This window comes from Engraulis encrasicolus, chromosome 19 (assembly GCF_034702125.1).
Source record: "Engraulis encrasicolus isolate BLACKSEA-1 chromosome 19, IST_EnEncr_1.0, whole genome shotgun sequence".
Classification (NCBI taxonomy): domain Eukaryota; kingdom Metazoa; phylum Chordata; class Actinopteri; order Clupeiformes; family Engraulidae; genus Engraulis; species Engraulis encrasicolus.
In genome coordinates, this window is record NC_085875.1 from 25,073,982 (window position 1) to 25,100,152 (window position 26,171).

At 43.1% G+C, this 26,171-nt stretch overlaps 1 protein-coding gene across 1 annotated transcript in view; it reads right to left on the reverse strand.

The window, feature by feature from the left end:
* Positions 1–11,363: 11,363 nt before the first annotated feature.
* ankrd6a (ankyrin repeat domain 6a) overlaps positions 11,364–26,171 on the reverse strand; it is a 33,051-nt gene continuing 18,243 nt past the window's right edge. Inside the window, exons 6-14 of the mRNA XM_063223853.1 lie at positions 25,860–25,958; positions 24,989–25,066; positions 22,991–23,095; positions 21,495–21,629; positions 18,190–18,333; positions 17,162–17,314; positions 14,391–14,727; positions 11,999–12,325; positions 11,364–11,800 (exon numbers count right to left, since the gene is read on the reverse strand). Of these exons, the coding sequence (XP_063079923.1) occupies positions 11,364–11,800; positions 11,999–12,325; positions 14,391–14,727; positions 17,162–17,314; positions 18,190–18,333; positions 21,495–21,629; positions 22,991–23,095; positions 24,989–25,066; positions 25,860–25,958 (1,815 nt within the window). The remainder of the gene's footprint in view (positions 11,801–11,998; positions 12,326–14,390; positions 14,728–17,161; positions 17,315–18,189; positions 18,334–21,494; positions 21,630–22,990; positions 23,096–24,988; positions 25,067–25,859; positions 25,959–26,171) is intronic.

Genomic DNA, 26,171 nt, shown 5'->3' on the forward strand with positions numbered 1-26,171 from the left:
GCTTACTAAATAGATGGGAATGACACCTAGTCTACCGAGCTAGCGGCTAGCCAACCTGTCGTCAATTACACAGAGCTAGGTATCCAGCCGTGTATTAGTTATGGGTATACAGCTAGCTAGCTAACACCGAACATGCCATGTTGACAACAATCATAAATATAACCATTTAACAAGCCCGAAATTAATCAAAATTTCGCTGGTTGATCAAGGAGGGCCATGTGGTTGAAAATTAGGCATTTTTGAACTGTGTAAGTGAAAACACGATTTATTAGGAAACTTGTTTGTGGCTGTGGTGATCACACACATTCACCGCTACGACGGCTTCACCTACAAAGGGGCGTGTCGCGTGTGCGTTCTGAAAGACAGCTGTGACGTTACACAGAAGTGTGTGGGGATTGGTTGTTCCACCATCCTGTTGCGTGGCGTTGAGTGCCAAGGCATTTTGATAGACAACAGTTTATCCCGCCCACACTCTCTCCGAGCTCACCCAGACCCTTGTACAGCCTTTTGCTGTACGGGTCTGGCTCGCTAGGCTAGTCTTATAGTGCTTTACACCTCTACTGCACCTCCAAGACCAGGGCCAGTCATGGCAGATAGGTAATATATTTAGGTGCCATTTATATTAATTCATTTTACCACATCATTGTGCGGGCGTGTTGAATACTGCTTACGTTCACAAACAAATTCATTTTCTGTCCTGTAATTAAAAAGCTGATCTGTTTACAAAAAAACTGTGATCGGCTGATTTGCTGGTCACATGACCAATCAGCCATCACGTCACTTGATCGCCCTCAAAGTTCTTCCTGTATAAGTTATGTCACTACGTCACCATGTTGTTGACGCCTTCGGGGTGCTATTTCGCGATTAGTGAGACCAGATCTGAGAGTCAATGGGAAAAATGAATGGGGAAACTGAGTATAGGACGGGGAACCCAGCGGTTGTGAAAAATGAATGGGGAAACTGAGTATAGGACGGGGAACCCAGCGGTTGTGAAAATCATATAGTTGAAACCACCGTGAAAAACTGATCAATCTAGACTACTTGGTTGTGTCATACAAGTCAAAATAAAGCTTTTTAAGCCACTTTTCTCACATTGTTTTTGACAGGGCGCAGGCGCAGTAGTTCCATGACGGCACGAGAGCAACGGCTTTTCACAACTGAGCATCGCAACATTTCACGTGCGCTGATGCAGCTAGATGATTGGATCAATGGCAACGCAACTCAGCAGGCACATTGGGTCTTGTTACCAGAAAGGTGGGAGATGTGCGGGTAGAGGTCATATTTGCGTTACGAATCTTCACCGTTAACAGTGTTGCCAAATTGGCGAATTTGTCGCTAGATTTAACGACTTTTTGACATCCCTGGCAACAAAAAACCGAATCTAGCGCCTTTAGCGACTTTTTGGTGCATCTGGCGAATTTTTAAAACGCTCGTTTTCAGTGACAAATTCATTGTTTTTCCACATAATTCTGACTCTGCGTCGCCGTCAAAAGCGTTTCCCATGGTTAAGCAGGGCTGCAGATTAGCTCTGATCTCCAAAAGGTAGCTAGCACCACCCATTTCTACTGTGGACGAAGGCATGTGGGCACGTTTTCTGTAGATGTGACGCTGTGACGTCATCTAGCGACTTTTCAGCCTACCCATAGCGACTTTGGCTGATTTTCTTTTGGCAACACTGACCGTTAATTTCTATGGACGCTTACACCACTGACATGTCTCCTCCTACCTAAACCGTCTCTGTCGCCCTTCCATATGGAGCATGCGCAACTGCTTCCAAAACAAACACACTTCTTCTGTCTGTCTCCCTTCAGAGTAAATGAGCTAGCTGTGTCGTAACCTAGCATGTTTAGCTAACTTGCTACAGCCAAAGAGTCCATTTTACAAGATGGATTCTCAAAGCAATCAATAATAATGTCACTTGTACAGTACAGCATGCCTACTATTCCAACTGTAAGTTTAAGTGACAATCGCTAATAATGCTAATCGATGATCAGGGCTACGAACCGGTTCAAGGAACGAAAACCGAAAACGAACGGAATTTTATGGAATTTTATGAGGAACAGAAACGGAAACGAAAACAAAATTGTATTCAACTGTTCCGGAACAGAACGTTATTCTGAAATCAACAAACCGGTTTATAACGGTGATTTTTTCGTTCTCTATATATTTTTATAAAATTTCACAAAAAGCATCCTATGTCAGGAAACTACTTATATAGTAAATATGGAATGGATAGCCCATCTGAGTGTTTTGGGTGTGTTATTATTTTTGGGCATAGCTACGTGTAAAACAAGGGAAATAAAGAGTACGTCTATTGTAAGGTAGCTTACAGTCCACAAACAATAGACTTAACACATTGAATAGCCTACCGTTGGTGCTCACGGAATTATGTCGTAGAATATACCAGCGTTCTAAGCCCTTTTTTGACGTTTTTTGTAGAGTCACAGCGTATGTGATAGGGCAAACATGTTATGGCTCGTTTGGAGGTGTTTGGAGACTCTGCCCTCTTAGTAGGTGAAAACCGTGTGTCTCAATGAGCTTTTATTGCCGAGCAAACCCAAGCTAAACCGAAGTGGTTATCCATTGAATTCAGCTCGGAGATATTGAGGTATTTGTGAAGGGTGCGCTGCTTGAATGTCATGAGTTTGATTTACTCACATGAATTTGGTGCAAGGTTAGCTCTGACACGCATCCTGCTCTTGAAGACACACCTGCTCTGTCCCACTACGACATAGGCAATCGATGCCCTTCGGAATCCAAGTTTTTCACGCGGACTGAACACAAACTCTTCACACGCAGAAGGTGACACGCATCATTGTAAATTAGGCCTTAGTTAGTGTATTATACCTTATCTGAGGTGGAGGAGACCCACGGCTAACATTTGCCTCGAAGGACGCTTTCATAAAGAGTAACAATGCATTTACAAAACTTGGCTGAAACTTGTTGGAAATTAGTATCTAACCCTTTAAGACCCAGCGTTATAAATTTGCTGCTACTACAAACCCCAACTCCGGTGAAGTTGGGACGTTTGGTAAACAGTGAATAAAATCAAAATGCTATCATTTTCAAAACATTCAATCTATTCATTAGATAGAGAATAGTGAAAAGACAACATATTAAGTGTTAAAACCGATTAAAAATATTGTTTTGGGGGACATATGTACTCATTTCTAATTTGATAAATCCAACACGTCTCAAAAGAGTTGGGACGGGGACAATAAATGGCAGCAAATGTCGAGGAAGACTATAAACAAAACAAAAGACAACACTTAACAGTTAAATACATTAACTGATGAGATGATTTTATATAAAAAACAGTGTTAATTCCTATCTTGGACATGATTTCACCAGCTTAAATGGTGGGTGTATTCCTTGTCATGTTTTGCAATGTTTTCCTTTCTGTAGTGCTTACAGTGTGACAGGTCTTGACCAAAAGCCCACCATTTTATCACCTGCTGATCCTTATGATGGAGCCAAACTGTTAAAATATAGTAGAGAATGCAATTTGACCTTACTATGTGGCAGTAATCGAAGATCTCCCTTCAAAATATAATGCATGAGTGGCTTTTCATGCTGTTTAAAACCCATTTATACCATTCAGCACTGTATTTAACTCTACAGATGAGTGAGAACATCTTAACCAATGCACTACTGCACCCGCATGCCATCATGGAGGCTGACTTTTGAAGTTAGCACTAACGCAAGTTGGATGGTCCATTTTCACTGTAGCACAGGATGTGCAATGCTCTATTATTGTCAAAAAGAATGGACTTCTACAACTTCTGCTGACTTCTGTAAGCAAAGGACAGTTTCCCATGTCTTCTGGGTTTATTTCAAGTGAGCTCAGGTGCTTAGGAGAATGTTACACCCCTGTATCATTTGCACGCATTAAGCATTCTTAATATGGTGGTTTTCAATAGCTCTAGCACTCCAGGAATTAGAGTGAGACTACAGCCAATATATATTTCATGATGTCATGAACCTATACAATGATTTTAGTAACAAAAGTATGTCTTATATACACTCAATCGTGGTAAATCAAAGGGAATTCAAAAATGTATGTAATAACTATGGTAATTATTCCCTTTGCATCTTTAATTCTGAGTGACTCAGCCTCTCTGTGATGATCTTATACCTGGACACCTATATTGTCAGCCAGTACAATTCATTTTGAAATGTTCTTCTTTGTTGTTTTATCTTATTTGGATGTTTACTAAATTTCACTGATCCCCGTCCCAACTTATTTGAGACGTGTTGGATTTATCAAATTAGAAATGATTACACATGTCCCCCAAAACAATGTTTTTTCTCGGTTTTAACACTTAATATGTTGTCTTTTCACTATTCTCCATCTAATGAATAGATTGAATGTTTTGAAAATGATAGCATTTTGATTTTATTCACTGTTTACCAAACGTCCCAACTTCACCGGAGTTGGGGTTTATAGAATGCCAATGACCCAAGTCGTAGTGCATTGCTAAAGGCCTTGTTTTAGGTCATAGTATTATAGTATTATGGTAGTTAACTTTTCATTGACTACAACAACGTGCCACTGGAGATACGGCGTGAATCAAGGGGCTACCAGACTCTAGAGACTGTGTACTGAATACACTTGTCAAAGCACTCTTCAAACGGATAAAGCTTGTTATTAATAAGACTGCACTGTATTTCACTTGGTTTCATGCGGATTTGCACTATTTTCCATTGTCTATGTTTTGGAAATGATAGTGCTTTGTGTTTTATTCACAATTTACCATGTGTTCCAATTCTTTTTGGAAATGGGTTTGTAAAAGTATAATACCTTAGTCACTAATTATACACAGGGCAAGTTTTTGAATAGTGTTGCCGGGCCTCAAATCTTGCATGTCTCTCAATATGTTTCCCTGTGTATCATCATCTTTAGGAAACTTAATGAAGCCAATATAAACCTTTACAGATGTGTTTATTGAGGCTTGTCGAGATCAAGTGTCATAGTCTGAAAGTGTTACCAGAGCCCTATTACATAATCACACACTTCCTCTCTCCACACAGACAAGAATCCATTTCACCAGCAAATCACAAGTTTCATCATCAACCAACCGTTCAGAAGCATGACACAAGCGTTCAAAGACCAATTCATTTCCATTTTAATGTCAAGCAAAAAAAAAAATCAAACAAATATTCTGAGTGTACCGTGTACAATAGTTTGACATTTTTTTTACCCACTGACGTACAAGAGGGATGATGTGACAGAGGGTTGAAAACACAGAGTTATTCACTGATTAATGAGACAAAGTCAATACAAACATTTCCCAATAACACTACAAAAAACAAATCAATGTAATTGAACAGTCTGCAATGCAATGCTGCATACGGTCAAATGTAAAAAACTACAAATAACGCCAACATTTCATTGATCTGTGAGGCCTCCCAGTTGCCCCACACGAAAAGGACCTTGGCTAAGCCCAAAATAACATTGGCTATCATGGCCAACCATGGTCAATAACACAGCTTAAAATAGACCCTGGAATTAGCTCAAAACACAACCATGGAATGGGAGCTTCAGAAAACAGCATATTTCACTGTCACAAGCATTGCTCCCTCAGTGAAAATAAAAACATGAATAGGAGAAAAGGAGATTGGAGAGGAGAGAAGGATTTTCTCTACAAACACTGTGTCTATGTATAATGTCCTACCACTTGTTAATATGGGCATATATTATAATATTCCTGTAAAGACATGGACCCTTGCTGGTACTAGAATCAAAATTACTAAGTCCTGTTGTACAACTAAAGACTTTGTGTAATCTCACAGTAGTGTAGTACTATGGTAGTAAAAAGTCTTACAGCGTTCCACTGGCGGAATGGCGTGCACAATTTGGCTACCTGCGGACATAGTAACCTTGACTAATGGCGTAGTCAGGAAACAAATGTGGCGTGTCTGAGAGTACACTGCAGGGGTCCCCTGCATGGCGCCAACCAAACATCCCACCAGGGGTCATGGCCACCAGATAGCCCAACCAGTGTTGCCAGGTTTCCCCGCCTCATTCAGCTATTTAGGATGTCCGTCTGCGGGTAAAAATGGATTTTGGCAATTTTCGGCCATAGAAATCAATAGGATTTAGTGAGATTTAGTGCTTCCAGGCGGGTTTTCAGCATTTTTTGGACTGGAAATCGTCAGCCTCATCTGTGAACCCTGAGCTCAACCGGCGGTGCTGTACATGGACACTAGACCAAGAGATTATGAGGTGCCCACCAGGCATGGCAAAAAGCTATTATTGTCAATCGCCATATTCTTGTGTATTTTTTCAATTGAATGTGCTTAAGTTAAATGTATGACTGAACCACCCTACATTGTGTTATTTTGAAAGGGATGCCGAGATTTTCATCCATAAGTAAATCATCAGTTCTCAAGTCCGAACTCAGTCCCAGTAAGACTGGAGAGCACTCTGGCGCACTGAGTGACTCCTATAGGCTATACTGTATCTGTGGATGATGATATTTTGAAGGCGTCCATGTCAAAGTTGAAGTGAGCTGAAGTGAACGTAAATGAAAAAAACATGGGTTATGGAAGACCACAGAATATAGTACAAGAACAGTACATTGTCCAAATTATAGCAATACAGAAATAACTGTACGATTATCTTGGCAACCCAAGCGGGACTCAGGAGGACTCTCCGCCTGGGTTCAAGCCCCAGAAAAAGAAATAATCTGGCGACGGATGGCCCTGCCTGTCAGGGCTGGACTGGCCATCTGGCATAGCAGGCATTTCCTGGTGGGCCCCTATTTTCAGAAATGTTAAAAAAAAAAAAAAACATTTCTGAAAATAGGGGCCTAAGAGGGTGCGGGGCCCACAAGGGTGCGGGGCCCACCGGTGAGTCAGTTCTGTGCCGCTAATTATGAAGGGCCCCTTTGACCCAAAAGTGCCTGGGCACTATTTGTCCCCCAGTCCAGCCCTGGCCCTGCCAGTGTATATAATTTTACTGAGGACACACCGCTTTATAACATAGCCCTATTCTGTACGGTAAATGCAGAATAGGCAGGCACGCCGATGTCAAGACATCACAACATGAGCAGCACGTGAGATGAGATGTCCTGGCCATGGTTTAAATATAATGAAGGGACAGCCAAAAGAACACAGTGAAATGCTGACTGGCAAACAGAGCTGAATTTAACAACGTGTATTGTCTGTGCCGTGCGTGGGATGTAGACTGACTGATGTTTGAAAACATTCCCAAATGACATAAATGTTGATGAGCTGAGAATGAGCTCTCATCAAGTTATTTAATTCCCCTTTTAAACACTTCTGTGCAACATTTACAATGGCAATTATATTCTGTTTTGGAAGAAGGTGCATTCAATTAGGCTACTTCTAGCCTTAGTGCTGTTCTCTCACATTCAGTCATTCATTCAACAAATGCTGTGAGTCAGACTGGCCGTGGCCACGAGGTTGCCATGGCCAACCAGTAGGGCACTCGTTTACCATGCTGCTGACCCGGGTTCGATTCCCAGCCTGGATCCTTTACCGGCCTTTCCCTATCTCTCTCTCCCACTCGCTTCCTGTCACCACCTTCACTGCCAAAAAGACCAAAAAATATATATTTAAAAAAAAACAATTGTACATCTCCTGTTAGGTAGACTGAATTGGAGACATGCACATATTCTCATTAAAAAAATTACGGGCAGAGGTGGATTAATGCACAGGCCCAGGCCCAGTGGTGTAGGGGCCAAGACAGTGCCAGGGGGCCATCATTTCTTGATCCGCCCCTGTTTACGGGCAGTAAAATCTTTACCGTCCAGTCATAATAATGCAAGTGTATTGCCATGACTGTATAATCATGATAAACAACAACAATAATATAATATAATATAAACAATAAAACAATATAGTATTAACTACACCCTATACCAACTACATGTTATCTACAAATTATTTTTTAGGGTTTATTGAATACAACATAGTTTTTAAAAAAGCATGTGTTACAGAACAGAGCCCTGTTGTATTGCACACACGTCTGTGTGTGTGTGTGTGTGTGTGTGTGTGTGTGTGTGTGTGTGTGTGTGTGTGTGTGTGTGTGTGTGTGTGTGTGTGTGTGTGTGTGTGTGTGTGATATATTCAGTATACAATACCTACAGTGTGTAATTGTCTGTGCTGTATTACCCACCAAGCCGCTGTCAGTCTTAATCTTATTGCTATTTCTAGATTGCTACCAGAGTTAGCCTCCAGATAGCATCTACTGTATTAGACTTGACCTTTACACAAACTAAGACTTCATACACCTTTTTCAGAGTCAGTGGCTTTATATTTATTACTTGCCACAAGTGTGTGTGTGTGCGTGCGTGCGTGCGTGCGGATGTGAGTGGTAGCCTAACTGTTCACCAGCTTTGAAAGCTGTCATTGCATATTAATACTATGTTTTCTGAAGATATTTTCAGACACTTCTGGACATGACAGTACACCCTATCATTAGAATGTGCTACAGTAGGCCTATATATTGATGCCTCTACATTCTGGAATCTTACCAAACACAAACTCAAACTAGACTCCATTTACAATAAATTGAAATCTATTTAATTGGCTAATTATTATGAATTTCAAATCTGTCAATCCCACTCTGCAATTGTTTTTTTATTGATTTAAAAAAAGGCCTATATACTAGTATTGTATTTATATATGTATTTTTATATATATTTTATATATTCTTTAAATGGTTTTCTATGTAGATATTTATTAATTTTGTGTTATATTGTATTTGGTCGTTATTTGGCTTTTATGCCTATAGTTTGTTTTGACTAGTTATATTTTGGGAATTTTCATTTGTATCTTGGCTATATTGAAAAAGAAGGCTGCCCTCAACTGTAACTCCGAGAATATAAACACAGGGTTCCATTCCATGCGGTAGCTATTGATCATATGCATACCAATGTGTTCGGTGGGATTCCGTAAATACCAGCTTAACCTTTCAGGTTAACTCTGAGCGATTCACACACAAATACCGTGTTTTACATCTGATTGACCTATGGCCTCATGACATATCCTCAGCTGTGTGCACTTGTATGCATGCAAGCATACGAAAGCGATGTCCACAACTTCTGTTGAATATGAATGTGTTTTTGTAATACTTCAAGCAAGGTGGATAAGGCAGATAACCACTGGGCTATAGAGCAATAGGGGTGTAGGCTGATAAAATGCTAACTTCCGTCTTATGCAAACATAATGTACACGCTTGTACGAAATTGAAATTACTTATTGAACAGTGAAAATTAGCAAAAATAATGTTAAAGTTATGAAACTTGTTGAAAAAATGTCTAGATATAAAACTGTGGCGTGTCATTAGCTTTATCTGTAATTATTGCTGCTGATATTGAATTATAATAATCGTTCTCATGGATTTAATAGAGCTATGAATAATTACTGACTGCGTGTGTGCGTGTGTGTGTGTGTGTGTGTGTGGTGTACTAAGGAAGTAGGGCTGCTGAGAAACGTTTTGAGTCAGTGTGTCTTCATCATTCTGCCCTGAAAAACTTTACATATCTAACTTTGCATAATTGATTTATAGTTTTAATTTCTAAGTGTCCAAAAAGAAAAGCGTGGACCAAGTAAACAGGTTGTGCTATTGTTAGAATGTGCCGTTCCTTTAGGAACCGTGGCCAGAGAGAATATAGAAGAATCTAAAATATTTGCTATTGCTATTTTAGATGTTCCATATCCAACACCCACATGTAGATTTCAGGACTGGACTGATCATCTGGCATAGCAGGCATTTCCCGGTGGGCCCCGCACCCTCGTGGGCCCCTATTTTCAGAAATGTAAAAAAAATTAAAACATTTTTTTACATTTCTGAAAATAGGGGCCCACAAGGATGCAGGGCCCACCGGTTAATCAGTTCTGCGCCGCTAATTATGAAGGACCCCTTTAACCCCTTAAGACGCGGCTTTATACATTTGTTGTTACCAGTTTGCTAATGACCAAGTCATGGTACATTACTAAAGGGCCTGTGTTGTGTCATAGTATTGTAGTGCTATGGTAGTTACATTTCAATGACTATTACTGCGTGCCACAGGAGGTACGCCGCGCATTAAGGGGCTACGCCACAAGTGTCCAAAAAGAAAAGCGTGTTACCAAGGAAACAGGTTGGGCTATTGTTAGAATGTGCCGTTCCTTTAGGAACCGTGGCCAGAGAGAATATAGAAGAATCTAAAATATTTGCTATTGGTATTGTAGATGTTCCATATCCAACACCCACATGTAGATTTTAGGGCTGGACTGATCATCTGGCATAGCAGGCATTTCCCGGTGGGCCCCGCACCCTCGTGGGCCCTTATTTTTTACATTTCTGAAAATAGGGGCCCACAAGGGTGCAGGGCCCACCGGTTAATCAGTTCTGCGCCGCTAATTAAGAAGGACCACTTTAAGCCACAAGTGCCCGGGCCCTATTTCTCCCCAGTCCAACCCTGGATTTCATATGCACTTGATCTTTGTTACAGTTTATTCTGTACTGTTCTAACCTATGAAATGGTTGCTATGGAGATGATGGCACCTGGCTGCCCTTACCGCTGCTCCCAAGCTTTTAAAAACTTTAAAGCTTTTATTTCTACTTTTTTGTGCCAAGAGTTGGACATTTTTTTGTAAGCATCGTCAAATTAGATTTTTGATCAACTTTTCTGCTTGTTTTGTAGACGCTTTTTGTTACTTTTTCGTGAGTGTATTTTTTCACCAAGCATTCGAAAAAATATTACGCTGTTCAAGGAAGATGCTCTTCCTAAGTGTCCAGGACCAACCTAGGTTTTCTCCCCCAGTAATAGCCCACTTGCCAAGCAAAAAAGGCAATATACCGTAGCAGTGTGTGTGTGTGTGTGTTAGCTCTCTGTGTGTGTGTGTGTGTGTGTGTGTGTGTGTGTGTGTGTGTGTGTGTGTGTGTGTGTTAGCTCTGTGTGTGTGTGTGTGTGTGTGTGTGTGTGTGTGTGTTAGCTCTGTGTGTGTGTGTGTGTGTGTGTGTGTGTGTGTGTGTGTTAGCTCTCTGTGTGTGTGTGTGTGTGTGTGTGTGTGTGTGTGTGTGTGTGTGTGTGTGTGTGTGTGTGTGTGTGTGTGTGTGTGTGTGTGTGTGTGTGTGTGTGTGTGTTAGCTCTGAGGTTCTGCAGCTCCTCCTACAGGTTGCTGATGTGTTCCATCCGCGTGTTATGGTCCAGGTGTGTACTGTGCATGTGTATGTGTCTCTTATGTTGCATGTCTGTGTGTGTGTGTCATGATGTGTGTGTGCGTGTGTGTGTGTTTAAGAGAGTCTTGTGTGTGTGTGAGTGAGTGCGTGTGTGTGTGTGTGTGCGTTGGTGTGTGAGAGCGTGCGTGCATGCGTGTACGTGTGCGTGCACGTGCGTGTATGTGTCTCATGACTGTGAGTTGGCCCTGAGGTTCTGCAGCTCCTCCTCCAGATTGCTGATCCGCTCCATCAGGCTGTTCCGGTCCAGGTTTGCCCGCTGCTCGGCCTGCCTCTGCGCCTCCTGGATCTTGCGCTCATACCAGCGCTCGAGCTGCGTGGACACCGTCTCGAAGAAGCGCTGCGTCACCTCCACCGCGTGCAGGTTGTCGCGCTCCTGGATGAAGGACATCTCCGCCAGGCGCTCGCCGAAGAACTCCATTGGCTTCACCGCACCGCCGGCGCCGCCTCCCCCGCCCCCGCCCCCGCCCCCCACGCTTCCAGGGCCACCGCTGACGCCAGCCATGCCGATGCCAGCGCCGATGCCACTGCCAACACCGCCACAGATGCTATTGACTCCCCCAACGCCACCTCCCATGCCACTTATGCCACCCACGGCACTGACTCCTTTGCCGCCGCACGCAGTGACACACGCTTGCCTTAAGGGGGCAGTGCCACCAATTCCACTACCACCCCCAGAGTAGCGGCCCATACCCAGGCCCATGCCCAGGCCCAGTGTCCTGCTGGGACCAGCACCACGTAGCCCTGCTGCTGCTCCTCCTGCCCCCAGCTGCTGCTGCTGCTGCTGTCTGGGCAGGCGCCAACTGGGTGCCAGGGCCTCGTCCAGGTCGCTGTCGCCCCCTGGTGGGCGGCTGGAGGGTGACAGGCTGTCAGTGGGGGTGCTGAGGAGGTACTCGTCCACCCCGCGGCCACCACCACGACTCGACCCGGCAGCGCCACTGCCGCCAGCCTGGGCCTCTGTGGGAGAGTCCTCCGCAGCCTCCTGCAGGTGCAGTTCCACCGGCCGCCACCGGGCGTCGCTAGAGAGGGTTCGCGGGCGGGGGAAGACCTTGCTGCCGTGGCGCATGTGGCCCAGGGGAAGGTGCAGAGAGGGGATGGCTGAGCGCAGGTCTGACGCAGACAGCTGGTCTTCTGCAGAAAGGGAAAAAAGAGGGATAGGAGAATAGTATATGAGTCAAGTCAAGTAGCTTTTATTTGTCCCAGCTTGGGAAATTGGTTTGCAGCAGTAGTACACACACATACAGTACACTCACACACTTTCACAGACATTACACTTTCACAAATATTTCACAGATTCTGAATAGTCTATGAGTTTGTCCATGAGTTTGAAGGCTATGAGTCAGTAATGTTAGAATCAGGCAGAAGCTGACTGAGGGGGGATGCTGGAGATCTGATGTAGTCTGCCGGTGTGCATAACAGGAAGGATGGGTTCATAATACAGATATTCACACACAGAGAGAGAGAGAGAGAGAGAGAGAGAGAGAGAGAGAGAGAGAGAGAGAGAGAGAGAGAGAGAGAGAGAGAGAATGTATTGTAGGTCCATTCATTTAAAGATCACAGTGAGGTTAGGATTAAACATGAGCTGAGGGATGGTGTTATGCAGATCTGATGCAGGCTATTGGTCTTTTGGAGACAGAAGTAGGACGGATACAATCAGATTATAACGTACAGTACAGGTGATAACATACAGTAGGCTCTGCGCTAAGGCGTTAAATTGGGTAAGCGTCCCCTTACGCTGCTGTTGCTGCCATCCCCTGGCTCTCTCTGTTTTTTCATGGCACACATTCAAAATCAAAAGGCTCCTCAGATGAGACCCAAACCACCCAACTGAGCTCAATTCCAAACTTGTTGGATGAAGAAATTGCATTCATTGTTTTGTCTTTGTGTTTCTTGACTTTGATGACAGAAATTGTGTTCACACTTTCTATTTCCATAACTATTTCCTTAGTCTTTTGCCTTTCTTGTGTCTTCCGAATAAAAAGCAGAACTATTATACTAACAAGAATTTGACCTACACTCCTTTATGTGCCTTTCTAGGGCACAACAATTACACATTGATTATTATTCTCTGAAAACACTTAATTACAAGTTTTTATAATACATCAACAAATTGTTAATCACTACAGGGAGTTTTTGTTTTCATTTCAAAATCATATTATTGATGCAAACTTCAACTCTCTATTAATTATGTATTAATTATAAGTTGGTTGTATGAATAGAAAACATCAAATAGCCTCACTAATGAAGTGCAGAGCATTCAAACGATTCAGTGATTAACTCATGCGAATCAGTTTAATTTGCAAATATGAAATTCAAATACATGGTGATTTGTGCTCTAAATATTAAAGAGACATCACTTATGTAAATCTCTACTGATGATAATAATGATGATAATTTAAAAACTCTGCTCACAAACTGTCACCAAAGTTAAATAATCTGACTGAATTTAGTAAATGTTTTGCAACCCTCTGCTTGTGCTCAATGCTGTAATTCAGTTGTCCTCCCCGTAATCTGGCACGTCTACCTGGATTTTGAAGTGTGCTAATTGGGATCAACTTTACAAGACATTCCATTACACTTAGCTGACACTTTTATCCAAGGCGGCTTACAGTTATTCACAGGGTCCCTTAAAGTAGTGTGGAGGTTAGGTGCCTTGCTAAAGGGCACTTCAGCCATGGACTGAGGTGTAGGAAGAGGTAAGTGTGGGATTCGAACGACCAACCCTCTGATCTTAAGACCGCCTCCCTAACCATTAGCCCAAGGCCCACTTCTATTATGTTATGGAGCTAGGGCATTGGCAGCGACCAGCGATTTGAATATTTTCGAAACATAAGCCAATACAATACGATTTGATCGTCAGTCATAGGATCATTGCATACATACCAATTGATTATTATTACACCCCTACAGATCACCACAGTGCAGCGTGACCTGAATAAAGTCTGTCTCCGAAATTACATAACTTGTTTTCATCTAACGCTAAGTTCACGCTAAGGGTATGGACCACTGGACACATTGGATACACGTATCTGCAGAAAGATATTTCTGGAGTTGAGTACTGCATAGACGCGGACGTACACACACACACACACACACACACACACACACACACACACACACACACACACACACACACACACACACACACACACACACACACACACCTATGTACGGTAGGTGAGTACTGAGCACACACCTGTGGAATTGTCGCGCTTGACTTCGTAGTACTTCCTGCCGATGACGTCGTCAAGGCCGTGCATCCTGGCCGTTGCCGAGGCGACGGTTGTGGTGGTAGTGAATGGTGAGAGGGTGGTGGGGCTGGGCAGCACGTTGACGTACGTGGCCAGGGAGCCGATGCTGTCGTCAGACACCACCGACAGGAGTGGGAGGCACTCGGGGTCCGCCTCCATCAGGGATTGGTCCACCGAGGGAGAGGGGAGGAGCTTAAAGTACTGGTGGTCGGCGGGGAGGTGGACTTTGATGTCCTGGATCTTCGATAAGGGCCAGTTGCCCACATCGCCCGCTTTTATGGACTGTAACGCGCGCACGCACACACAAACACAAACACACACACACACGCACACACACGCGCAATCGAAAGAATCGCAAGATTACCTTCAGGCTTGTTTGTATGTCTATGTAGAACATGTCAGAAACAAGGTGTAAAATTGGTATGTGCAAAGAGCAAAATAAAGATTGTGTGTGTCACACAAACACACACACACACACACACACACACACACACACACACACACACACACACACACACACACACACACACACACACACACACACACACACACACACACACACACACACACACACACACACACACGTGGAAAGCACACACACAGGCACACCCACAAGCATACACACACAGACAAAAGTGCAGTATTTTTTAAGTCTTTGATCTTTGTGGTATAAAAATGACTGCCATGACACCTTCAATCATTCCCTCGTCCAACAAAAGATGCCTGTTGACTTGTTGAGGCAATATAGCTCAGCCTGACCTTTTCAACAATTCCTATTACCCTCTTGGCTAGTTCTCAAAAGCAGAAGTAAAAATGAACTCGGAGAGTGCAGACCTCCGTCAAGGAAACTGTTTGATAGAACATTTGACTATGTTACACCCTTCTTTATCAAGTCTTTCTGCCTTTTTTTATGGAGTTAGAAACGCGAATGTCAAAATTCACCCTATCCCACAATGGTGAAGAATCTTTAAAAAAAAAAAAATCCTGGTTCCGGATTGTGATCTGAATCACCACCAAAAATGTAATCAATTGTCCAAGTCCACAAAGTTTCATCCAATCCGTTCATAACTTTTTGAGTTATCCTGCTGGCAGGCAAACAGACAGGCAGACAGACAAACCAACACAAAAGAGAAAACATAACCTCTTTGGCGGAGGTAATTATTGAAGAACATTTTGCTCCTCCGTGGTTCATCTCCAATGAGTAAACAGTAAGGAGAAGAGAGATGGATTGCACTCAGACTTCTTCTTGTATTTATGTTCAGATGTTTTTTAGCAGCAGAAAAAGACACGTTTCGATTGTTGAAGAAGGTACTGACGGAGGTACTGATGAAGTGCTGTCAAAGGCAACAGTCGAAATATTTGTCTCTTTTGTGCTGTTAAAAAAAAACATCCGAAAATATATACAAGAACAAGAAAAAGTACGAGTTCTCAACAGGGCTGGCCTGGCTGTAAAAAACGGCCTGGAATATGGCGCAGACCAGCCCTTCACACAGCCTCCTGTTTATCTATGATATTATGATTGGCTCTGTCCACTGTAGACATTAGAGATGGACCAATGGGCCGCTCCATCTAAAAGGCGGACCCTTCTCCCAGGTAAAAAAACCAACAACATCGGCCACAGAGGACTTCCCCACTGAGAAAATGCCCTATGTATAGCAGTTTACCGGTCCAGATCTGGTTCTCAAAAACAGCAGACAGGCATTGACAATGTCATTAGTTCCCTACATTGTTTACACTGTCAATAAAAGGCATTACATCTAATAAAATGAAATGTCAGGCTCGGATCAAGTTGGATAAAAAGTTAAAATTGAGAATAATGAAAACAAAAACTGAGCACAGGTGATATTTTATGCATTCTGACTCCAGAATTAGATGGTTTGATGAAGAATGTGTGATTTTGGCTTTCAAAATTATTGGTTCCTCCTGTTCAAAGCAAACCAACTAAAAATGTGTGATATGTCACAAACCTGCTTTTCAAGCATTATGGTGAAACGTGCAAATGTGTGAAGGTGAGACACACCTGGTCTTTGGTCTGGTAGAATGCTAGTAAACCCTCCGAAGCCAAGGGCCATACACACACCTCGCTGCTAGTTACTCGCTCAGCGAATGAACTGAATTGAATGTCAATGTGTTCCAGCGAGACTCGCAGGCGAGTAGGCGAGTACTGTACAAGCGATGCGATGTGGGCGGATTCCGAGTTTAAAATATTTTATCTTCGAGCGAGGACAGTAAGCGAGTAACCAATTGGAATGCAGAGTTCGGTACTTCTCGGCTGTCCATTGGCAGTTAAAGCCGCGGGAACTTTCAGCGAACGTTCCATGAAAGAGTGGTGAGTAGGCGAGCAAGCGAAAAGCTAGCTTTGTGTGTGTACGCCGCTTTATACAGATGCATTGGAGACTGAGCTAGCAAGTTTTCAGAAAAGAGGCCGCACCTGGCATATAATTGTTTCCTATTGCACAAACACGGTTCAAAAACACTGAAAATTTTAAGTTGAGCATTTGGGCCAGCACCCTCACAGTCGAAACTTTTAAGAGTTAATCCTGCTCCAAGCTGAAAATTATACTGAGCGAGCAGAAAACGATGACTCCAGGCTCTTCTATTAGATTATTTACCACTTAAATGAACCTGGTCTACTCCTGAACCAGCTTTGTAGTATAGGCCCCTGGTGTTTGTCCTGGAAGTAAAGCATAGGATATGGTCACACTGTACCACAGACCTGGTGCTTGCTCTGGCGGTCCAGGCGTCCCAGCTTGGTGTTCATCTCCAGGTGGATGTCCTGTATCTGGGTCCGCATCTCCTGCTTGGTGGCCTTCAGCTGGTTCTCCAGCTTCTTGATGAGCGGCTTACAGTGACAGTCACTCGCCGGGGCCTGGGGGGTGACAAAAAGTCATAGCACAAGCTAAAACACTTCCACAGGACTCATTTTTCTTTTCTTTTATTTTCATTTAGCCTATCAATTTTTCTTGGTGGTCTTCACCTGGCTCTCCAGCTTCTTGACCAGAAGAGTACAGCGGCAGTCACTCGCAGGGTGACAAAGCAGTAGCACACTCTAATTCACATGCTACAACACCTACACCGGACTCTGTCTAATTATTATTATTATTATTATTATTATTATTATTATTATTATCATCATCTCCGGCTCTCCAGCTTCTGGATCAGGGGCTTGCTGTGGTGATAGCTCCCCCAGGGCCTGGGAGGTGAGAGAGGGGTAAAGCCCCATTTATAACCTACGTTTAGTCCATTAACACACTCGAAAATGATCTTATAGGACTGTGCCTCAAAATTCAAAAGCCTGAAAGTTTTTAAAATATTTTGGCAAAGCAATAATTTAAGCTCAAAGTGTAGGTGGGAGTGCGCACATCAAAGAGAGCAACTTCAGCAACAATAATAAAAAAACATAGTCTAATTGAGGAGGAAAGGGGAAATGTTTCCACACTGCTTGCATCTTTGAAGAATGGTGTGTGTGTGTGTGTGTGCGCGTGTGCGCATGCGTGCGTGTGTGTGTGTCTCAATGTACGGTATGTGTTTTATGTTTGGGACCCCCTTGAAAACGAGATGTTTCATCTCAAGGGATTACCCCTTAATTAAAGAAATCGAAATTGAAAAGCGAAACTCCACTGTTGCTCTCTACAGAAAAAAAGAAATGTTTTGCAAGCAGCATGCAAATATTTCAGCTTTTTTTCACTCTAATAGTTTTAGCTAAACTGCTGGCAGCACCAATACCTAAGGGCTTGTACTGACCTGTTTGACATTGCCGTCTTTGTCACGGTAGAGCGTGTAGAGCTGATAGGCTCTGCCATTGGCGAAGGCGACGTCGTCCTCCCGCACTGGGCTGGCACTGCGGGCTCTCCTCCTTTGCGCTTCCCTTCGCAGGTGGGCGTCCGCCTTAGAAAATGATAACACACACAGACACAGACAGACACACAGACACACACACACGCCCGTGCGCGTGCAAGCGCACTCACACACACACACACACAGACACACAGACACATAGACACACACACACACACACAAACACACACACACACACACACACACACACACACACACACACAGACACAGACAGACACACAGACACACACACACACACACACAGAGCAAAGAATAGAGTGTTAAAAGTACAAATCGACAAAACACTTTGGGGTGTATTTGAACTCCTAACGTGTTACTTGTTTTGACATAAAAGTGTTTATTGTTTTACTTTGGTCTGGTGTGTGCGGAACTACAGAATATAAACCCAGTGTTTGCAACCAAGTCTCTGAGATTTCCTTCAGTATAGGTTATTATGCAGTCTACTCTACAATACAGAGGGGACCATGAGCGACATTACAACAGTACAACGGTACGTGCTACAAGCCCTGCAGTTGTGCTTGGCCGCTGAGCTACCCGACTCCTGGTGACCATAAGGGAAAGTGTGGGGGAGCGCTGTTGCGCAGAGAGGAGAGATCCAGAGCCCTGGCGGATTTCTCTGGCGCTCCAGAGCTGTATCAAAGCCTGCCATGTGTGATGTGCTTGCCTCTCTCTGCCCTGTGTTCCTCTGCCAAACTGTTGAAACACTTTGAACTGCGTCCTTTGTGTGAAATGCTGCCGTTATCAGTACGACAAGCTACCGCTTACGGAACTCGGGTGTCGTGAACTGTCCCGCTTCATTTCACTCGTGTCATCTGAAATGGCTGTTATTGTTTTATAGTTTTTATGCTTTATTATACATACATGCAATATAAATTGTACATAAACACTATCGCGACAACTGGTATATGGCTTTCTTTGTTTTTGGTGCAGCACTGTGCTTCTAAGACCACTCTAGACTCCTTTGCTTCACTGCAATAAAGTAAACAGTATTACAATGTAATTACGAACTAGCTAGGGGAGGTGTTCAGCATAATTTGAATTGGCACCTGACAAGATGATAAGAGAGGAATGTTTGACACAGTCACATGCAATGCATCAACTGACAACAAGAAGTATGAAGCATGTACACTAACGTCTTCAAAGAGGGATGAATGAGTGCATCAAGGTAGGAGCAGACTGTACTCAAGTCATTTTTACTTTTGAGGTGTTGCCCAAAAATAATCGCAATTTAAAGGATGGAAAATGTGTCTCTCTTTTAGGATCAGCAAAGTATGTCTATCCTATTCTGTTCCAATGTATTCTACTGTGTTCTATTGTACTACAACTCTATTAACTCCATTCGAAGGTAATTCCAGGGCAAGTCCTCCAGCCACCAGAACCTAAATTCTCACCCTCAGTCCCTTCCTTCCACTGACCTCTTCTCTGACTCCCAACCCTTTTCCAGCTTTCAACTCCTTGACACCTCTGATATCTCTGACCTCTGACATGTTCACTCGTCTCATCCCCAACAGCCCTTGTCATATCCTGGCAACCTCCACTCCCCCCCTCATCACTGCCATCATCCACTCCTCTCTCACTACCAGCACAGTTCCATCACTCTTCAAAGTTGGAGCTGTCACTCCCGTATTGAAAAAACCTTGTTCAGATCACAAAAACAACACCCTCCGTCCACAATATCATCCGTCCTCATCTAGTATAATCTCCCTTACATGTGCAAAATTTTGGCAGAAAAAAAATGTTGGCACTCAACTTCATTCCCTTTCACAAATCCCTACGATACAAACATTTTCTGTCTGGTTTCCGTCCCAGCACAGAAACAACACTCTTAAAAATCCCCAATGACCTACTTATGGCAGCTGGTTCTGACTTACTCTCCATGCTCATCCTCCTTGATCTCAGATCACCATCGCTCACACCTTTCCCCTCAACAAACTCTCCTTCATCTGTGTCTTCCACACCTCCTTTGGCTGGTTCTATTCCTATCTCTCTGACCGCACAACGTTCATTCAACTCAAATTCTTCAGATCCAAACCTAATGATGTCACCTCAGGTGTGCCCCAAGGCTCGGTCCTTGGGCCCCTTTCGTCTCATCACTTACATTTTTTCCCTTTGCAATATGTTCCGTAAATTCAACATACATTTTCACTGTTATGCGGATGTCATCCAACGTCACTTATCTGGCAAACCAGTATCCACCCCAATCCCTAACCATGTGCTTATCTGAAATAAAATCATGATTCAGTTCAAATTTCCTCAAGCTTAAACTTGACAAAACAGTTCTTCTTATTGGCACTAAAAAAATCACCTTATCGAATGCAGACAGTCTTTCTCTTTCAAGTGAGAGTTTGTTGCTTTCTCTCCAGTGTCAGGTGAAGAGTTTGGGTGTCATCCCTGACAGCTCTCTTATCTTTTCTCTCTTACATCAACAACATAACACAGTCTTGATATCTTCACCACCTTATTGATTGTGGTGATTATTTTCTCTTTGGTCTTCTACACATATCCCTCCATAACCTTTTAAACATTTCTTTCTATTTTTGAAATGAGCCTATTGGGGTCTATTTCCCCCTCTCGCTCTGTCTTTGAACCTCCTGTACATGTGCATTGGCAAAAATTATAAATAATAAAATACATTGATTTTCTGTATCCATGGCATCTCTCATACCCTGTCCTTTGCCTGTAACAACAACAATATATGCCTTACAATTGGTAGATATGATATGCTGTATAAATAATAGATAAAATAGCCTCTCTGTATCATGAACAGCTCTTATACCCTTTTTCAGCAATAACAGCAGTATAGAATGCATTGACAGAATTGTATGGTTTTTTTATTCATTGCATCTCTCCTACCTTGTCTTTGGGCCTGCGATAATAGTAATAGTACCACTGACTGAAATATATGAATTATAAATAAAATATATAGTCTCTCTGTACCCAGTGCAGCTCTCTTACTCTATCTCTCAGCCTGCAATAGCAGCAATATAGACCACATAGGCAGAAATGTATTAATAATATATTAATTAAATTAACGTTTTGTATCCATTGAGACTCTCATACCCTGTCTTTGAGCCTACAATAACAATATAGACTGCATTGGCGAAATTGAATAAATAATTTGTAATACATTTTAAAAAAATAAAAATATAATATAATGTCTAGATATTTTGTATCCATTGCAGTTCTCATACCCTGTCTTTGAGTCTGCGTAGCTTCCTGCGGTTGCGTGGGCTGGCTGCGGCCTTGCTGACCATCTCAATGCGCTGGTTGAGGGCCTGGTCACTGCTATGGCTGTCATCATTCTCGTTGGCAGACCCAGCCTCACCCTGTACACAACACAACAAGGCCACACACAGAAGGGCAGTCACATTTACATGGAAAAATAGGTGTGGACACACGCACGCACGCGCACACGCACACGCACACACACACACACACACAAAAGACAACAAATTGTTGTTGCTGCACTCCATTTCAAATGACTTATTTAACTACGCTTATACTGCCATACATTGCTATGCACGGTTTTACAAGGACATGCTGTCTGTGTAGATTTAAATGACTATCAATCAATGAAGGTTTAATACACCCATTTCTCTTACTTTTGGACCTGTGTGAGTGCTAGGATAATAGAATGGTACCTTCAGATTTTTTTACAAGTCGAACATAGTAGACAGGATTTTGGATTGCGACAAATGAGGGTATTTAGATAGTTTGTCCTTTTATGTCAACAAGCTCAGCTCAATTTGAAATGACTCTAAGCACCTATTTTCTCGTCTACCTTTCACCTCCTCAAAACAGAAAAACGCTAAGATCTGAAAGAAGTTTCATTGGAGACAGGACATTTTCTTTTGGTCAAAGGTGCGCACCTGAGGTGGGGACAAGGATGCGCTCAGGAGCGAATGGCGCTGTCCTGTCAGTTTGTGCATATGTACTGTCAAATCGGGTTGTAGCACTGCTTCAAATGTGCAATTTACTTATGAAGGGCGACCAGGATTTCGAACAGTTTTGATTTTCTTGTGACCATACGATTGCAGATAGCAAGCTGGTCATGAGGTGAAATCGATTGTACACTATTGTACACCCCATGTACACTACATGATGTGAAACTCATGATTGACCACGGATTGAGCAAGAAATCGGCCCGATTCCCAAAAAGACATGCAAGTGACAAATTGTGGCAAAATCGTGCCAAAAGTCGCACAGTGTAAGCCCGTCTTTAATTAGAAAACTTTCCTCTAAAATAAGTACAGGTGTGTGTGTGTGTGTGTGTGTGTGTGTGTGTGTGTGTGTGTGTGTGTGTGTGTGTGTGTGTGTGTGTGTGTGTGTGTGTGTGTGTGTGTGTGTGTGTGTGTGTGTGCGTATGCGTATGCCTGCCTGCCTCCCTGCCTGCCTGACTGCCTGTTTGTCTGTCTGTCTGTTTGTGTGAGTGTCAACAAAAATAGGCTACCCAGCTAAAAACGCTGCTTGTTTGTGCCAGAGGGGCCTAGTGCTGTTACTGCTGCTGTTCTTGCAGATGCTGATGCGGATGTGGATGCTGGATGTGGATGTGGATGTGGATGTGGATGTGGATGTGGATGTGGATGCTGGATGTGGATGTGGATGTGGATGTGGATGTGGATGTGGATGTGGATGCTGGATGCTGGATGTGGATGCTGCCCTTCATCTGCCCCAGACGTAACGTTACCTTGGCAGCAGGGGCATCGTCCCTGGGGACAGACTGCACTCGTCGGGCCATCTTCAGCTGGTCCCTCCTCCTCACCACTGTCCTCGTCCGAGCCAAGCGGTGCCCCTGGCACCACAGAGGAGCACAGGGATAACTATACATGTAATATCCTCAATACGTGCGGCCGACCCGGGTTCGATTCCACGCCCGGGTCCTTTGCCGACCCCTCTCCGCCTCTCTCCCAATTCGCTTCCTGTCCACCTCTCACACTATCCTATCAAATAAAATCGAAAAAGACCAAAAATATACTGTATATATATATCCTCAATACGTAGAGACACGCAGAGATAAATATTCACTTTGACAGATATTCACAGAGATACACTAATAGATAGATATACGCAGACATAAATATACACAAGCAGAGACAAACATACAGTACATACATACAGATATACATAGCCTATGCAAAATGAGACACGTAGATAAAGGCATAGACACACTGTCCTCGTCCAAGCCAAGTGATGGCCCTGACAAGTAGACACACACATAGATAGATACAGAGATAAATATACACTGATAGATAGAGATATAAGCAGACATAATAAATATAATCACACAGGCAAAGATAAATATACAGTAACAGAGAAAGATCTGCTCACAAACTGATTTAAATATAGAAAAAGACATATAGACAGACAGGCTATATAGAAGATTTTTAGAAAGATACAGACATGGCTCAGCAAATATTAAGCCAGCCACACATACTCGCGCACGCACGCGCACGCACGCGCACACACACACACACACACACACACACACACATATGCACACACACCCACACGCACACGCACGCACACACACACACACACACACCGCAAATATAAATCTGGCTGAAGTTATGTTCAGCTTCTTCAGCTGTCTGAAGGGCAGACAGACGGAAACCGAAACTGCAACACAGCACTCAAGATGCTGAGACTGTTTCTCACAATTGCCACTCCAGGCTAGAAATATTTACATTATATATTATAAAAAATAATACACTGACTAAGGAATTCAGACATTTTATTTGATGAATAAAGTATAATATACTGTAGGCTACTACTAATCCTCACAATTAGTCATGCACAGGACACAGAGCAATTAAAACAAAAAATGCCAACTCATCTGAGTCTTCTCGTAGCCATCCGAGAAATCAGTAAGGGAGGGGATGTCGGGGAGTGCGGGTGTGTGTGTGTGTGTGTGTGTGTGTGTGTGTGTGTGTGTGTGTGTGTACGGTGTGTGTACGGTGTGTGTACATGTGTACATATGCGTGCATGTATGCATGATTGTGTGTGCGTCTGTGTGTGTATATGCGTACGTGTTTGTGTGTGCATGCATGTGTGTGTGTTTTGTGTGTGTGTGTGTGTGTGTGTGTGTGTGTGTGTGTGTGTGTGTGTGTGTGTGTGTGTGTGTGTGTGTGTGTGTGTGTGTACATGTGTGCGTATGTGTAAGTGTGTGTGTGTGTGTGTGTGTGTGTGTGTGTGTGTGTGTGTGTGTGTGTGTGTGTGTGTGTGTGTGTGTGTGTACGGTGTGTGTACGGTGTGTGTACATGTGTACATATGCGTGCATGTATGCATGAGTGTGTGTGCGTCTGTGTGTGTATATGCGTACGTGTTTGTGTGTGCATGCATGTGTGTGTGCGCATGTGTGTGTGCGCATGTGTGTGTTTTGTGTGTGTGTGTGTGTGTGTGTGTGTGTGTGTGTGTGTACGTATGTGTACGTGTGTGTGTGTGTGTGTGTGTGTGTGTGTGTGTGTGTGTGTGTGTGTGTGTGTGTGTGTATGTGTGTGTGTGTGTGACTGTGCGTATGTGCACGTATGTGCGCGTATGTGTGTGTGTGTGTATGTGTGTGTGCGTGTGTGTGTGTGTGTGTGCGTAGGAGTGCGTATGTGTGTGTGTGTGTGCGTATGCGTACGTGCGCGCATGTGTGTGTGCATGTGAGTGTATGAGTGTGTGCGTGTGTCTGCTAGTGCCTCACCTGGTCCACTTTAGCCAACAGCATGGCCATCTCTCTGTGGTTGTGCTCTCTGGCTTTATCCACCGCAGTCTGGCCTGCCTGTAGCAACATATATCCATCACAGGCAAATATGCATTAAGACTCTTCAAACATACTCCTCTCCTCATGAGAACAAAGAATAGAAGAATTCTATTCATAATCTATAAAGAACAATTCACTCATTCGTTCACTCGTACATTCATTCACTTGTATGTTTGTTCTTTCTTCCTGACAATAACAAAGGATTAACCTTATTAAATTTAACTCATTCATGCATCCATTCATTCATTCATTTGTTCATTCATTCATTCGTTCATTCGTTGGTTCTTTCTTAACAAAGGATTACGGTAACCTTATTCAATTCAACTCATTCATTCATTCATTCATTCATTCATTCATTCATTCATTCATTCATTCATTCATTCATTCATTCATTCAAACAAATGAGTCATCCATTCAACTGTTTGCAAATACATGTGCAAAGTTCAAGATATACATCTCAAGATGGTTTTGCACTATATTTACCATGTATGCTTTCATTAAAATATAAATACACACCCTTGATATCTAATGTTTTACTTGTAGTAAAACTTGTCGTGTACAGCATTGAGGAAAACGTATAGTGTACTGCATTGAGGAATTTAACATTGTGAAAATATTCTTTGATAATAACTGTAAGCCCAGCTAGGCAGGGGTGAGTTTCTCAAAAGGGAAGTTGTTAGCCTGTTAGCAACTTCAGTAGTTGCCAATGGGAAAATGCATTGAAAGCAACGAAGTAGCTAATGTAGTAAGCAACTTTGGTTTTGAGAAATTCACCCCAGGTATGCTACTGGAGGTCGGCAGGTTCACCCACATTGTTCTTGATGCAGCTGTCCGCCCCGGCTCCTAGTAACAGGTTTACAGTCTTCTTGTGGTTCAGAGCGGCTGCCACATGCAGTGCTGTATCGCCACTCTTATTATACAATGAAGAGGAGAGGAGAGGAGAGGAGAGGAGAGGAGAGGAGATGAGAGGAGAGGAGAGGAGAGAAGAGAAGAGAAGAGAAGAGAAGAGAAGAGAAGAGAAGAGAAGAGAAGAGAAGAGAAGAGAAGAGAAGAGAAGAGAACACAACAGAGTATATAAAATAGAACAGATTAGAATAGAATAGAACAAAATAGAAACGAACAT